General features: G+C 45.1%; 1 protein-coding gene across 3 annotated transcripts in view; it reads right to left on the minus strand.

Moving 5' to 3' along the window:
• The window catches only part of TGFB2 (transforming growth factor beta 2), a 110,526-nt gene that overhangs the window by 83,696 nt on the left and 9,793 nt on the right, over positions 1-17,037 (minus strand). For 2 of the 3 annotated variants that reach the window (XM_003419878.4, XM_010599415.3), the window contains exon 2: positions 8,812-8,895. The exons of the other annotated variant lie outside the window; for it this stretch is intronic. In XM_003419878.4, coding sequence (XP_003419926.1) covers positions 8,812-8,895 — 84 coding nt within the window. The remainder of the gene's footprint in view (positions 1-8,811; positions 8,896-17,037) is intronic. 3 annotated transcript variants of the gene reach the window in all.

Here is a 17,037-nt window from a genome sequence, read left to right on the forward strand (position 1 = left end):
AGCAGCCCAACTCGTTAAACGTTTGCTCCACCCAGGGACTCCCTTAGGAGTCGAGGTCCCAAATTAGGGACATGGGCCCTTTGATTCCAAAGTCCAAGTCCTGCCACAGGACCAGTGTGTCCTATCTAGTAAGTCTGATCTTCTAGGTGCTTCACCTGTTTCGTTTCTGAAAAACCATTTGCCCTCAATCCTAACAATAACACTAGGTAAATGATCCTCCCAGAAGTCCCTAGATGGTGAAACCGGTTAATACTTTCTCTGCTAACCGGCAGGTCAGAGGTTTGGGTCCACCCGGAGGTGTCTCGGAAGAAAGTCCTGTTGAGTTGCTTCCAGAAAATCAGTTACTGAAAACCCTACGGAGCACAGTTCTACTCTGACACACACGGGGTCGCCCTGAGTCAGGGCCATCTCGATTGCAACTGGTTCCTGGTATTAAAGGATCCTGAAGCCACAGTGGCTGCAGGTCCCCAGGGAGCGGCCTTCCTGCCCTCCTGCTTCCGACGGCTGGCTGAGGTGAGCAGCAGTCTTGAGCAAACAAGCAACCACAATCGGGAAAAGAGAGAAGCATCCCCTGCTGTGATGGTGAGCACATACGAGTCACCCCCACCACAGAGCAAACGCACAATCCAACGGAATATTAGAAAAATACGGTCTGACCATTTAGATTTCAGAAGAATCCAAAACCAATTTATACTCCAGTTGGTGGACAAAGTTCATATTCAGCAAAACAGCTCCAGCAGTTGCATCATACCCACAACAGGGCGATTCAGGAATACAGATGGCCAGCCATGTGCAAAACAATGCTTTCATTTTTTCTTCTCTTTCCCACCGCTGACCCTGCGAGCAGGGTGGAAAAGCTCAGCATCTGCTGCTTCTAAAAATAGGCTGTGCAGATGATTATTTACGAACTCACAAACACCAAGCTACCTAGAAGGTTCGGGGCAGTCAAAGCCAATGGCCATCACTGGGCTGAGTTACACAGGAGATGTCCCATGCCAGGCTGGGTTTCTTTTCAATTTGCAGGAAGAAGCCTGAGTCTAAATAATGTACCTGGTAGGTCACTGTCAGGAGCCCATGGTTCAGGCTAGACAGGATTCTAGGGAACTACATGGTACATGATGTTTAACTTGGCATTGAACTCACACCAGGGAGATAATCAACAGCAAAGTCATGTTCCCTCTAGCAAACAGTTAAGCATCTACAGACTTACACTCTCCTAGAAACTTAGCCTGAATCCTTACCATGGGCAGCACCTACCAGCCACTGCTGGGCATGTCAAGACCATGGTGGCAATCTAGGACCCTAGGGCTAAGGGATTTCTCTGCGTGTTATGGAGGTAAGCCTTAGTTTCGGAGTTTTCCTGATATACATAACTTCACATAACACATCAGGACTTGCTGCAGAAGCCTGGTACTCCCAACTCTGCCTCTTATACCACATAAACTTGTCTCCCTTGGAGAAGTAAGTCATATATAAAGATGGAGAGAAATAACATTTGCCTCTGTCTTATAAAGCCAACCTACTCATTACTCAGTAAATATCCATTATAAAGCTCCTCATGACTCCACAGACACAGGAACAGCGGGGATCAGATCATGTCATGCCCACAAGGTAGTAAGTTTTTAAAATGGATGAGATCTTTCTCTCTTTTCCATCTCCTCCTCTTGTACAGACAAATGAAGGAATAAAGTCAACATACCAGCATAAAGCCACCTTGCTGCTCAAAACTTAAGAATTAGAAAGCAAACTCTAGTCCAACAGAAATGGGTGGCGACTGATAAGAGACATAGTTTCACAAATTCCCTGGCTTCTGACCTCATTTTCGGGTTTAGGCAAAGCACTTGTATTTCATGTGCTCAGCACAGCTGGACAGATCCAAAGCCCTTCGAGGCCCAGATCTCTATTTCACACAGAGAAGGGCGGTTTGTCATTTTCCTAGGCCAAGGTATGGTCACCTATGTGTTATGTGTCCCTGGCCACCAAGTCAAAGAGGGTTATGACTAGGCAACACAGCCTAGGTTTCCACAGCAAGTACAGACTCTACCAGCTGCCATTCCACATCTGTCAGCACAAGATGCAAGACCCAAAGCGTTATTTCCACGCACAGAAGGCTGCAAAGCTAGACTCTTTCCAGAAAGGAAGGGGGTAAGTGAGTTGCCAGTAACTCAGGTCTATGAATTGAAAACAATCACACAAAATAACACATTCTATATACAGAACCCACTGTAGCCCGTAAGAAAACTGCTCGCTAAAAAAGGAACTTAACACAGGCTGGTCTGTTTGGGATTCTTGTTATAGCGCCATTTCTCTCCATTGCAAAGTGGCATTCAAGGACCTCCCAGTGGGTCTTCCTGCTTTGACCCCTACCATCCTTCAGGATCTTCTCACTTTACTGCCACATCGACCCTTTCGGAACCTAGGTCAGAGCACGTCACTCCTCTGCCAGAGCTATACTTCTCATCTGATGCAGAGCAAGAGCCTCAGACCTTGCAAAGCCTCCAAGGCCCCACAGGACCTGTCCCCGGGATCTCTTAATCTCACCTCGAGGCTTCGCTAATCCTTAAACACGCCGGGAAGAGTGCTGGCTGCTCCCTCTGCCAGAAAAGCTTTCCTGCAGATGGCCCCAGGTGACTCTCTCATCTCCTCCAAGTCTGGGCTTAAATGCCACCTTATTAATGACGCCTACCTTGGCCAGCTGGCTTAAAATTGCAACTCCTTTCCCCATCTTCCTGACTCTGTTCTATTTTTTCCCCATAACATTGGCCAGCTTGTAACATTCTTATTTAATTTTCATTATTAACGGTCTGTCTTCCTCCACCAGAATGTAAGCTCCCCAAGGACAAGGTTTTTGTTTTTTTTATTTTTTTGCTTTTTTACTCACTGATGGTATCACTAGTGCCAAGGAGCCCTGGTGGCGCAACGGTTAAGTGCTTGACCGCTAACTGAAAGGCTGGCCATTTGAACTCACCCAGTGGCTCCTCGGGAGAAAAACCTGGCGATCTGCTCCCGTAAAGATTACAGCTAGGAAAACCCTGTGGGTAGTTCTGCTCTGTCACATGGGGTCTCTGTGAGTCGGAATCGACTCCACGGCACACAGCAACATCACCAGTGCCCAGATCAGTGCCAGGCATATAGCAGATGCTCAATAAATACTGTTGAATAACTGAATATACCGTTCAGGCCTATCTTTGTCTTCCCACAAGCTTAACAGGTATTTGACATTTAGCTTTAAAATTACATCTATATCTGTAGTTAAGGTAGAAATCTTTTCATTGATGACCTGTGGGAAGTGGAGTTAACACTAGCAACCATTCTTCTCATACTTCATAGCCATGGGGGCTGTTTGGTGATATAGGCCATATAGGAGAACTAGATATTTTTCTAAAGAGTTCCATGGGCAAAAGATCAGCTCTTGAAAACCCTATGGAGCACAGTTGTTACTCTGACACACGTGAGGTCGCCATGAGTCGGAGTCAACTCAATGGCATTTGATGCATGTGCAGCAGGCCAATCATGTCCTCTGAACGTTATCAACTTTGTAGAAGAAGCAACGATACAACCATGTTCTCCAGTCTCCATATCCAAAGGGATTCTCCTGTAAAAATGCATCGGTTCTTTCCAAGACCACATTAAGTGTTCCTTCTATTCTGTGACTCATCAAAACGATAGTCAAGCAAGCTCCCAGAGGAAGGAAACAACAAGTAAGGGCAAATCTTTTCTTTCTGGAAAGCATAAACAGTTTCCTGTTTCTGTAGTTATAGAAGATTCATATGGTATGTTGGATTCAAGATACTGGGTGGTTCAAAACCAGCATCAGAATAACAGAAAACACTAGGTTATACAGAAAAAATACCAAGTAATTGATCATTAACTTTGCTTTTTAATGGCTGGGTCAGATTTTCACCTGCTGTAATACCTCCGGTTGAGAAGACCGTCACTTGCAAAGAGAAAAGGGCAGTTACCCAAAGCTGAGGTTGGCTGAGGTGGCAGTGTTTATATCCCATTGTCGGCTAGATCCTTACCCCGTGGAACGCCTCAGGAAGGGACTCAGGCCATTAGGAGGTCAGCATGCTTTGACCAAACACTGCCTTGGGCAATCGTACATTATACATTGACCTATACATTATAAAATGTATACAGTTTCTACATCATACATTCACTAAAAATCTCCTTCCCACGTCACAGTTGCCCAGCTGAAGTCACTTAAGAGAAGGAATTCACTCCAATTGTAACTTCCATACTAGGCATCACCACCCATTTCACTGATTCACTCCCTCACTCTCACTGTCTTCCTCTGTGGTGAACAGGGGACACGTGTCATACTGTCAATAATGGGTCTGCCTTGATGTTGCAGGTACTTGTGAAAAATGGGAAACACGCTGTGCCATGGACTCGGGGTCACACACTTGGAGGACCAGCTGGTTGACCAGAAGCCCCTCTGCATCCGGGTCCTCCCAGGCTGGCTGACTGTAAGTCAACACACCTGCTCAGTCAGAGCACCCACTGCCGTCCTGTTGCTGGTGGGTGCCCATCAAGTCTATTCTGACTCACAGCAACCCTACTGGACAGAGTAGAACTGTCCCATAAGGTTTTCCAGGCCGTAATCTTTATGGGAGCAGATTGCCAGGTCTCTTCTCCCTCGGAGGGGCTGGTAGGCTTGAACCACCCATCTTTCTGTTAGCAGCTGAGCACTTAACTGTTGCACCACCAGGGCTGCCTTCCACTGCTTTAAACACCTGCAAACTTCCGTGAGGCTGAGAATCACCTGCAGGGCCTGTTTACAAAGTGCAGCTTCTCAGTCCACCCACCCCAGAGGTCCTGATTGGGTGGGTCAGCCACAGGACCAGGGAATCTGCTTCTGGAGAAGCCTAAGGAAATACAAACGGAGGTCACAGTTAAGGAACCCCATCTTGAAAACCTGAGTCAGTTAAAAGCCTCTTACCCAATAAGTGCTTGGAATCAATTTAATCCACCTTCCTGTCTGTTAACCCATTCTTTCATGGAGAGATTGCCCATATGGCTTACCCTGTGGACTTTTGTATCTCATTAGGGATATCTTCAGGCTAAGCTCATCTTAATCAATACTGTTGGGGATATTAATTGAAAAAGAGAAAAATAATTTTGCAGCCACATGGGACAATTTCAGACCCCAGAGTCTTTTCCTTAAAGCTTGTGAAGCATCAGAGCCACAGGTCCAACCATGGGAGTGGGAGCATACAGTTATCAACAACCCCCAGGTTGCAGAGCAAGAGTGGTGAGAGGCACCAGGGCCCCAAGCTTGCTCTTTCCAGCCACTCCCAACATCTCCTTGGAATGGGAAGGCAGTTCACGCAAGGTGACAGGGATGGCCCTCGAGCTGCTTGGCACTGGCCAGGCTCGACTTAACGAGTGTTCAGAATCACACTCAGCATGGAGAAATCCACTCTGACCCTGGACGTTTGCCCCCTGGCACAGACTCACTTACATTTTTACTCAATTACTATTTCTAAGAACAGAGACCAAAAAAAAAAAAAAAAAAAAATTGCAGAGCCCCACCGCTCAGCCGCTTTGCAAGGAAGGTTTGAGAGAGGTCCACAGTGTTTTTCCCACAGGCAGGATGGAAGACCCCCTGCTCCAGGAGAAGACCCTATCTCCCTTTCCACACCTGCAGAAATGTTCAGGTTTTCCCAGACTCGCCAAAGGGTACAGTGGGTTTCCAATGTTTTCTGACCAAAGAAAGAGGGAAAACTTGCAGCAGTTAAGTGACTGAAAGAAATTCCAAGTGGGAAGGAGTGCCTGAAAAGAAAAACCACCCAGGAACCAGGGTAGACCTCTTGACTTGTTTACTATGGGAGGAAATGATGAGAGGAAAATTAATCCAAAGTAGTAGGTAAGAAAGTTATAAAATAAATGGGCCAGGATTCCAAAGGGAGAGCAAAAGGAAGGGGGAAAATGTCTGGGGTCTCTGTGGTATGGTGGAAGCATCCAGGCCAGAGCTAAATTCAGATTTTGGCCCTGCTACTAATAGCTCTGTGACCAGGGACAAGGTATTTACCTCTCCAAGCCACAGCTTCCTGAAAAATGGGACTGTCACCCATGCCCCTACCACATTGGTAGGAAGACTAGGACGATGTAGCTTTTGGTACAAGGACGTGGGGGTATTCCGCAAGTGTCTGCTTCTCCCGTTCCCTGCCCTTCTCCTTTCTAAAGAGAGCTAACCAGAAGGAGCGGGTTTTTAACTCCTTGGTGTAAAAGTAAGATAAAACTAAAATTTGGAACTTGAAAACAAAATAAACCTGTCTCACAAAAACCAAAGACCAAACCCATTGCCCTCGAGTCAATTCCAATACATAGCGGCCCTATAGGACAGAGCAGAACTGCTCATAGGGCTTCCGTAGCAGCTGGTAGATTAGAACTGCTGACCCTTAGCAGCCTGAGTTCTTAAGCACTGTACCACCAGGGCTCCTTTAAGGCATGGGTTGAATCTTTTGCTCTTTTTATTCACGTGGCAGCTTCTAGAAACCCTGAGGCTCTCTGCTTTAAAATAAATGTATACTCTCAATAGGATACAAAGCCCTGGTGGAACAGTCGTTAAGAGCTACCACTGCTAACTGGTTGGCAGCTCGAATCCATCAGCTTGCTCCTTGGAAATTCTATGGGGGAAGTTCTACTCTGTCCTATAGGGTCGCTATGAGTCGGAATTAACCTAACAGCAACGAGGTTTTGTTTGTTTGTTTTTTTGAGGAAATCCCAGTTTTAAAACCAAAACCAAACCCACTGCCGTGAAGTCAATTCCGACTCATAGTGACCCTATAGGATAGAGTAGAATTGCCCCATAGGGTTTCCAAGGCTATAATTTTTACGGAAGCAGACTTCCACATCTTTCTGTTGAGGAGCAACTGGTGGATTCGAACTGCTGACCTTTCAGTTAGCAGATGAGCACTTTAACCATTGTGCAACCAGGGCTCCAATTCCAGTCTCAAAAAAAATCCAAACCCTTTGCCAATGAGTCCATTCTACTCTGTCCTATAAGGTCGCTATGAGTTGGAACTGACTCAACGGCAACAGGTTTTTGGTTTTTTGGTTCTCAGTAGGATCAGTTCTTTTTGAGGAAATACCAGTTTCAAAACTTAGAGCCGTGGAGTCAATTCCAACTTCTAACGACCCCACAGGACAGAGTAGAACTGGCCCATAGGGTTTCCAAGGAGGAGCTGGTGGGTTCAAACTGCCAACATTTCGGTTAGCAGCCGAGCTCTTAACTACTGCGCCACCAGGGCTCCACTCCCAGCTTAGGCCACTGTAAATAAGCTATACTGATTCCTAAGAAGCAAGGTTGTTGTTGCTGTTGTTAGCTGTGGAGTCGGCCCCAGACGCATGGCCACCCCACGTACAACAGAACAAAATGCCTCCTGACTGTGCGCCTTCCCCGTGACTGGCTGCAGATCGGACTCTTGTGATCTGTAGGGTTTTCATGGGCTGGTTTTGGACGTAGATCGCCAGGCCTTTCTTCCTAGTCTGACTTAGTCTGGAAGCTCCACCGAAACCTGTTCAGCATCACAGCAACACACAAGCCTCCACTGACCGACAGCTGGTGGCCGCAGATGAGGGGCGCTGACTCAGAATCGAACCCGAGTCTCCCGTGTAGAAGGCAAGAATTATACCACCAAAAACTGCGGAGTAAAACATCCACGTGAACCAGGCTTCTACTAAGGTAACAAAAACACTTCCTTTGTCCCTGTCAGGGACCTCCACCCACATTCGGAATCACCATAATCCACACCTTCTCAGGGCCTTAAAAACTCTGAGTGAACCAAAGCCAGGCTTTTCTACTCCCACTTTCTCGAGCGCAGTGCAGGGACAACTTGGGTCACTGAATTCCTTGAGTGTCAGGACCATCCGAATCCTACTCGTCCTTGTGGTCTCCTTGCCCAGCATACAGAAGACACTCAATAAATGCTGGCTGAATTGCCGAATGTTCCAAGTCGTAATGGCATGGAGATCTCTGGAGCTGATGCCCTCAGCCTAATGCCCAGCATTGGCTCTGGGGAGTCTGCCCTGGGTATTAGGGTCAGAGCTAAGTGGTCTGAGCAAGCAGCAAGCCCCCACATCCAGTCAGCGGAGGGCCTGACCCATGACAATTCATTTCTCATGCAACACAGAAATATCAAAATGAAAGTCAAAATAATGGCATTACCATAACTCACCCACAGGCCTCCCTCCAAAACCTCCCCAGAGAGAAAATCTCCTTTGCCCGCCTCAGTTCAAGAAACATTAATTCATGTAACTGATATCACTAAATAACTGGTGTAGGAATTGTTAAATGGGAACCTAATTTGCTGTGTAAGCTTTTACTTTAAGCACAATAAAATATTAATTTCAAAAAAAATTCATTGAGCAACTACTTTGTGCTAGAAATAAGAATATAGAAACAAATAAAGTACAGTCCAAGCCCCTCTATCTAATAATGCCACAGGTTGACAAAAAGGGGACCTTTGACACTCGAGGAAACCCTTCAACCCCCAGAACAGTGGCCTCCCTGGGGTCAGGCGGTCAATATTTCAAATCACCCTGTAAGTCTTAGAACACACATCTCATACACCCACAACCCATTTTTTTTTTTTCACATACTGCAATCAAGTCATCATATTACTTCAAAGCTACTAATAAGTTTTCTCTTTTAAGCTCAGAATAGAAAATTTAGGGCACCTTAGTGCTTGCTCAGCATTTCCGAATTCTGTTTTGCCTCTGACCAGTTCCCCACAGGAAACAAATACTAAAGACGGACTTGATATCACTATGTCAAACGAGGTATAAACAGACAAGGATACTCACCAAGGTACCCACAGAGCACCTGGGACTGTCTGGAACACAAGCTGCCCACTGAGCCAGAGGGTGTTGTAACAACTGGGCAGACAGCTAGGAGTTTTAAAAAGCACAGTCATTAGCTATTTTACTGAAGAGATGCCTTGCAAAGAGCTACACAAAGATTCAAAGCAGAAGAGGGACTCACTGGGTACTCTTTTCATTCCCCCAGTAATATAAGCTCCCTGCTCCTGAGGACCCTGGGATAAAATGACAGCCAGAGCCTCAGACACTCAGTGACCCACGGAGGATACCTGGACTCTAGATCCAGACCTTCTGGCATCCCTTAACTGGGTTAACAGGCTTCTGAACTCACCTTCCCTCCATCCCAGACCCTCTAGTGTTAGGGTAACAACGGACAGTGTCTATGCTGAAATGGCAAAATAAACACCTTGACTTACACTGGAAGCCAAGGTGAGTAGGAAAGGGCTTGACCTCCTTTGACAAAAGACAGCTGACCTGTTAGGAATAAAACTATAGAACTTTTTTTTTATTTGATGGGCCTAGATTTTCTTTTTTTAATCACCCGTCGTTATTTCTAACCTGCATATGCACGCTCCTTCTGGAAGGAGTCAAAAATACAAGTGTACCTTAGTTCAGGCTTCTAAGTGACAGTTTAAAATGCTAGAGCTCCTTGGATTAGATCAAGCACGTATCTATAATGATTAGAAAACCCACTGCCGTCGAGTCGATTCCGACTGACAGCAGCCCTATAGGACAGAGTAGAGCTGCCCCGTAGGGTTTCCGAGGCTGTGACCTTAATGCCAGCACACTGTCACATCTTTCTCCCATGGAGCAGCTGGTGGGTTCGAATCGCTGACCTTTCGGTTTGCGGCTGAGCACTTTAACCACTGCACCACCAGGGCTCCTTCTATGATGATAGTTATTACATACCGAAATTTGGAACGCTGCTACATTTAAAATAACAGCAACGAGATCTTGTACACTGCCCACCGTGTCCTTATAAAAAGAGAACACATCGAAAAATACCAGAAATTGCAAAGGAAACGTTATTGAGCGTTCAAAGACTTCCCCTATCTGTGGTAGAGGAGGTCAGTGTAGGGTTTCTGCCTGAGAAGATCGGGACTGAGACACCAGCCCTGTCGCTGATGGGTTGTGAATGTTTGGACAAGTTCCTTCACCTACTCACGATGAGGCAGGCACAGTGCTATCCCTGACGGCTTCTGTGAGAGTGAAATCAGGGGACTGACAAATACGAGGCGCTCAGGAAATCTAACAACATTAGTTACCTGGTTTATTTCACTGCTTCTACGTCTAGCGTGAATGTATTTCTTTCCTAGCTCCTTACACAGATTTAGAACCCAGGCACCTTCTACTCGGACAGGGCATGTCTTCCAGAAGGGACACTGCCGTGATTCAGACCTGACTTCAAAACTTCTCTTGATAAGGGCAAAGGCCTGGTTCACTCCTCTTTCAATTTTTTTTTTTTTTTTCCAGATTTGTGTCTTTTATGTCTCGATTTTAAAATTGATAATGAAGGTTTGTTTTTTTGTTTTTTGTTTTTTTTTTCCTATACCCTGTAACTTACCTTCTCCAACCGTCTCTAACAACATGCATCCCACTAACCAGAACCCAGGGACATATTTTCACACACGTATGGATTATACTCTCCTGCAAATCTGGGCCTCAGGATGGCCCGAGAGGCACCCATGCACAAAGTGCCCAGCACGCGGTCTCCTGTCCCACAGGCTGCTGTCATATTGCCACCACGTGCTGCTTCCAGCCGGCAGACATCTGTTTCCATATGTTCCCACCAATAAGCAGCCATGTTGTTTATTTTGAGAGCCTTCTCCAGAGCCTTACAAAGGGAAAATTCCCTCAAATAACCAGTCAGCAAAGACAGGAAGCTACGCTGGGTATAAACTGTTTGTCACAAGATTAGCAAGCCAAACAAACTTCTCTCATTCATAGCTGATCTTTAAAAAGAGATTCTGAAAGTTATCTTAAATAAAAATCTCGCTGAATATAACCAGATTTTTAATGCAGAATACGCAGAGTGAGTCACTTCGCAATACTTTTTCTTCAAATGATGGCCCTCTGCATTTCTTGGGGGGATTTAACTCCTTTTCCTGGGAAACAGCACCTTCTTCAGGCCAGTGTACGTTGTGGTGCAGAAAAAAGGGCAGTTCTACTGACTGAATTCAGAGCCTGAAACCTCCCAAGGTCACTAGGGCCATATGAAGTCTGTGTGGAAACCAGCAAGGTAGGGACCACCAGTAGTCACTTCCAGCAGGCAGTCCTCAAGTAGGCACCTGTGGTTTACTTCCACTCTGCTATAAAGGTGCAGTATTAAAATCTATTCTTTTCTTGCTTTTTTTTTTTTTAACAGAAGGGCCTAACTGGTTTTTTGTTTGTTTGATTGCTTTTGAGGACAGGAGGTGCAAACAGTTAACACAACTGGCTTTTAACCAAAAGGCTGGAGGTTAGAGTCCACCCAGAGGTGCCTTAGAAGAAAGGCCGGGTGACCTACTTCTGAAAAATCAGCCATTGAAAATCCAATTGAGTAAGATCTAAAACGACACTGTGAGGAGTGAGCTTCTTGGCTCAAGGAGACACAGGAGACTATGTGGGCAGCGCCTGTCCGGAGGCGAGATGAGAAGGCAGAGGGGGACGAAGCTGGCTGATGAACACGGGAAATACAGGGTGCAGAGAAGGAGCGTGCTGTCACGTTATGGGGAGAGCAACTACAGTCACATAGCAATGTGCATAGAAGTTTTTGTATGAGAAACTGACTTGAACTGTAAACTTTTCACTTAAAGCACTATTGAAAAAAGAAAGCCCAACTGACCACAGTTCTAATCTGACATACATGGGATCACCAGGAGTCGGAATCGACTCGATGGCAACCGTTTTTTTTTACTGGAAGGATAGAGAACTCCGATGCTAATTCAATGCCTCAGATGTTAAGAACACGAACTGGATGGAGACATAAGTGATACTGGTATAATTTTTTAGGCTAAAGAAAGAAATCCTGGGTTTTTTAATAATTGATTTTCAATAATGTACATGGATGGTCTTGCAAAAAAAAAAAAAAAGGACAGTCAGAATGCTCACTAGAAACAAGGATGGCAAGACTGCATCTCACATACTTGGGATGTGTTATGAGGAGGGACCAGTCCCTGGAGAAGGACATCATGCTCGGTAAAATAGAGGGTCAGCAAAAAAGAGGAAGACCGTCAATGAGATGGATTGACCCAGTGGCTGCAACAATGGGCTCAAGCATAATAACACACTGTGAGGCTTGCGCAGGACCAGGCAGTGTTTCATTCTGTTGTACGTAGGGTCGCTATGAGTTGGAACTGACTCGATGGCGCCTAACAAGAATAATCTACATGGCTGGGGTAGCATTAAGGTTTGGACACATCGTTTTACATCAACAAGGTTTTGGGTAAATGTTAAAAATGCTTTGTAAAATGTGAAACATTACCAAAATCTGAGAGCTATAGGGTCGTTATGAGTTGAAATCGACTTGACGGCCATGAGTAATAGTTTAAGAGAAATCATACTTCTCAGAAGTACTCAGGTACACACCAAGTGATATTGGAGCACTGCGGCTCACGCTAGTAATAAGATAGAAACAATCTTGGAATTAACATTTTGCATAGTTAATTTACAGGCTAACTAAATGACCAAGAAGTTAATTATAAAAGTGTGGCCCTTCATTTTTGCCTAGGATGACGACTAAGAAATGAGCAACAAAAGTACGGTGTTTCTAGCTCATGCTGGTCAGCAGTTCGAATCCACCAACTGCTCCTATGGGGCGATTCTACTCTGTCCTATAGGGTCGCTATGAGAAGGAATCAACTTGACGGCAGTTGATTTGTGTTTTTTTTGCTTCGTGGTATCTTAAGCAGAATTAAGTATCAACAAAAAATGCCCAGCTAAACTCCTTATCATCCCTCTCAAGCCCTCCCCACAAACAGAATGCATTCCTCTTGGGATTACAGTATATCTGTAGGTGGGTACTCTTACTTCCTCCCAATACTGAACTACAATGAGTTTCTACTCTGAAAATTCCCAGCAAATGTTCCCGAGAAAGGACAACGTGCTGATCCCAAACGTATAATGACTCAGTCGGCCTAATTCAAGATCCCCTTCCTAGAACCCGAATGCTAGTTCCAAAGAATGAAATTATATAGGGCTCTCCACACATAGTCTTATTACTGATACTGATATTTTCTGACAGTAGAATTCTTCTTAAATATTTCTCTCTCTAAGACAAACCATCTCTAGTCCCTGCATTGTTTAGAGGGGAAAAGCACAAGTTTAATCGGTGAAAGACGGCAGTTCAAGGCTTGGTTTACACCAGTGACTCCAGTCAACGCACTTCATTTCAGGCTTAATTCTATGAAGAGGAACAAATGAACAATTAAACTGCTACTCAAATAAACATGATTTTTTTTTTTTAATACCTCAAATGGCTAAGACATAAAACAGGGCGGAGGAAGATGCGGGCAAGCCAGGGTTGTAGAACTGGAAAGACCCATCTTAAGGGGGAGCTGTGACTTCAGAACCTGAGATGACAACTGTGATTCAGCTTTGGTTCTGGTCAGCCACTTCCAGGTAGAAGTCAGGTTCTCCCCTCTCCTTAACCTCCAGAGCTCCCTCAAGGGGTGAGCTAACGTATGGAGACATTTGCCCACAGAAAGGCCTAAAAGACCTTCAAGAAGATGATCCCTTCACCAAGTAATCCATTTTCCGCAAGGGAATGTTCTCAGCCTGTGATTTTTTTTTCTTTTTTTAATACTTGAATCAGAATACATTGTCCACCATAATTTGAACTTACCGAGCAGCTCAATTGCAAGAGTCCGTTATAAAGAAAGTAGAAACAACTTTAGTGGTATTGTCATTAAGATGTCAAAGTAGACATGAACATAAGATAAAGCCAATAGACAGGGAAATAAGTGACAGTATAAGAAGGCAAACCCCCAACGGAAGGATGACAAAGGCACTGCTACATCTGGTGTAGACAGAGCAATCCCTGATAAACGTGGTCCAAGAAGCACTGAAACTACCAATGCTGAAACGAACCCAAAACTTAAAAATTAAATTATATTTCCCAGAACATTCCCAGCTATGTTTTGGCAGCAAGTCGATTCCGACTCCTAGCGATCCTATAGGACAGAGTAGAACCGCTCCGTAGGGTTTCCAAGGAGTGTCTGGTGGATTCGAACTGCCAATCTTTTGATTAGCTGTCAAACTTTTAGCCACTATGCCACTAGGGTTTCCAAGGACTATATTAATGCCCTAAGAATGCCCCAGGAAATACCCAGTATTCTCCTTCAGATAGTGCTTCCTCATAGTCTTGAAAACCCAATGGAGCTGTGGTCATTTTAGAGTCTTTCTCAAAACTAAACTTTGCATTCTCGTTCACAAGATGAGGTAACAACAAATAAAGATTCTTACAACAGCCTAAAGTTATGAATGAATAGTATTTTGTGAACTAGCTTGTCAAGACAGATGTGGTATTTGTCAGTGTGGTGTGGGTTAGATAGGGGAAGCCAAATGAACAGAGCCAAGGTCTAAGTCACAGCATTTTTCTTTTCCTTTCATGAAACCAGAATGATGCGCTAGTATTTCCTGACCCAAACAACTACTCCAGAAAAACAGCGTTATTCTTTCTCCAAATGCCACTCCATGACTTTTCCTTCAGAAACAAGGTATCTCTTCCTTAGGAATAACCTGCTTCATAATTAGCAACATGTAGGCAACTTGGAATGCCCTAGAAAACAGTGGAACTCTGCCTGCGAACACGACGCGTGGAACATGCTAGTGTGAGAGGGAACAGACGCCTGTGGAGAGTTGGAAATGCTTTCAAACTGTTTCCAGAAGGTTTGGGCTTCACAAAATCCAGAGAGCATTTGCCATTTGCCTGAAGTTCCTCACGTCTTTGTGATTAAAGGAACATCTAAGCCGCACGTTTCTGACTTACTAGGCAGTGACAAATCCAGGTGCTCATTTGAGAGAATGAAGGGGTAGCCCAGGTCCACAGAGGAGAGCTTTCTCAGCACTGTGAGGCTTTCCTTCCTTCTGCTGTTGTTGTCGTTAGGTGCCCTTGAGTCAATTTAGACTCACAGCGAATCCCTGTGACAGAGTAGAAAAGACTCATGGGGTTTTCTTGGCTGTGGTCTTTACAGAAGCAGATCGCCTGGTCTTTCTCCCGCAGAGTCACTGGTGGGTGTGAACTGCCAACCTTTTGGTTACCAGCTGAGCGCTGAACTGTTTGTGCCACCAGGGCTCCTTTCCCTCCTTGAAACAGACAGTAGATCCACTGAACTCAGCATCCCTCTTGCACAGCGATCAGTGTTTTCTACCACCAATGAAGTGGTTTCACTAAGGTTACCTCAGGAAAGCCACAATATTGTTGACCTGAGAGAATGCCTTGAGCCGTTAACCACAGGAGCCCTTCTTTGATATCATCTCCCAACTCATCATTTTTCCCCTTGAGCCCTTTGAGGTGACCACCTCCTCCCCTTCCGGTCACCCACATTCCTCTTTGAGACATCAACTCCCTAATGGCATTCTGTTGGTAAAGCCTTTTCTTAAATTCACATCGCCTGCCAGACTATACCTGGTTATAGAGGTGAAATGAAGTCTACCCCGATCTAACCACCACTGCCTGACCTGGCTCAGCCTTGATTCCAAATGTCCTGGCCACCTTCTCAACAGAGACTATCACTAGGGGAAGTATTGAGGGACAGGGGATGTGCAGGGAGGGGTTGAAACAGGCCTCGCTGTTAGCTGCTGTCAAGTTGCCCCCAGCTCATGGGGACCCCATGCACAATGGAACGAAACGCTCCCAAGACCTGTGACATCCCTGTGATTGGTTGTAGAGCAGCAGATGGTTGTGATCCATAGGGTTTTCGCTGGCTGATTTTCAGAAGTAGACTGCCCGCCCTTTCTTCCTAGTCCATCTTAGTCTGGAAGCTCTGTGTCATGGAAATACACAAGCCTCCCCTGACAGACGGGCGGTGGATGTGCACCAAGTGGACTGGCCAGGAATGGAACCCGGGTCTCCCACATGGAAGGGGAGAATCCTACCGCTGAACCACCACTGTCATCCCCTGGATGCACACTATACAGGCACACCTACAGCGTGGACCATCCATGAACACTGTCCCCTCACTCCTTGGCTGGAAATCATACTTTATGACCCTGAGAGATAAAGTGGCAAGTGCTATGTAGCGTATGTGTGTGTATATAGATATATTCAGAGTGAGCTACTAAAATAATTTAAATATGTTTTTCCTAATATATATATATATACCTTTAAAACAATTAGTAACTAAAATGTAAAAAAGAAAAAAAAAATCTGGAAATGAACACACCGAGCCTGCACCAGAAGATGCTGTGGCTGGAAGGAGGTTTTGTTCCAAAGATGGGCAGTATCGGTTAGCAGTTCCTGCCTCTTACTGCATGAACAAGTTTCCTGCGGGCAGCAATTACGTCTCCACTTAATTTTATTCTCCAAACACTTCTAGCACAGCACTCTGTACTTATGTGCAAGTGAACCACTACTCTTTCATTCCACAAATATTTATCTGATTTCATTGATTCTGTGGATTTTTCACATTTGAATATCTACAAAATCCAGATGTTCCCTTATGAGCAATGAATGGCATGCTATATTTAATTGGTAGCGATAGTTCTTTCTTAGCAGCACATAAAACAAGGGGGCATCTTAAGAATCGGTGGTGTTTGAGAGTCAGTGAATAATGGCTGATGTGTGAAGAATGCCTGTGAGCCCCGATGCACAGCACTGGGTGCTTTCTTACACATGTTATCGTACGTATTGTTTCCTTTATCTTGACAAGCAAAGAAGCTGAGGCTTGGTGATGTGAAGAGGCTTAAATCTGACCACAAAGCCAATAATGGCTGAGCCAAGGTCCAAATTCAGCAGGAAGTGACTTGTCATATTTTACTCCAATGATGTGTGCCTTCTACCCTTGTTTACCAGCCGCTCCCTCCCCTACCCCATGAGGTAATTTTGTAAGCATGCTATGCTAATTTTCTTTTTTTACAGCATGAAAATACCTCTGAGGGGTGGGGGCGGGGAGCGGTTGGCAAGTAAACGTAGAACATGCACGTTATCTACGTAAAAAATACAAGTATGTCAATGAAGTGGTTTTAATAACTTGCTCTGGGAGAGTCGTGTTGCTAACCGATACAGGACCG

The sequence above is a fragment of the Loxodonta africana genome, chromosome 25 (genome assembly GCF_030014295.1).
Source record: "Loxodonta africana isolate mLoxAfr1 chromosome 25, mLoxAfr1.hap2, whole genome shotgun sequence".
Classification (NCBI taxonomy): domain Eukaryota; kingdom Metazoa; phylum Chordata; class Mammalia; order Proboscidea; family Elephantidae; genus Loxodonta; species Loxodonta africana.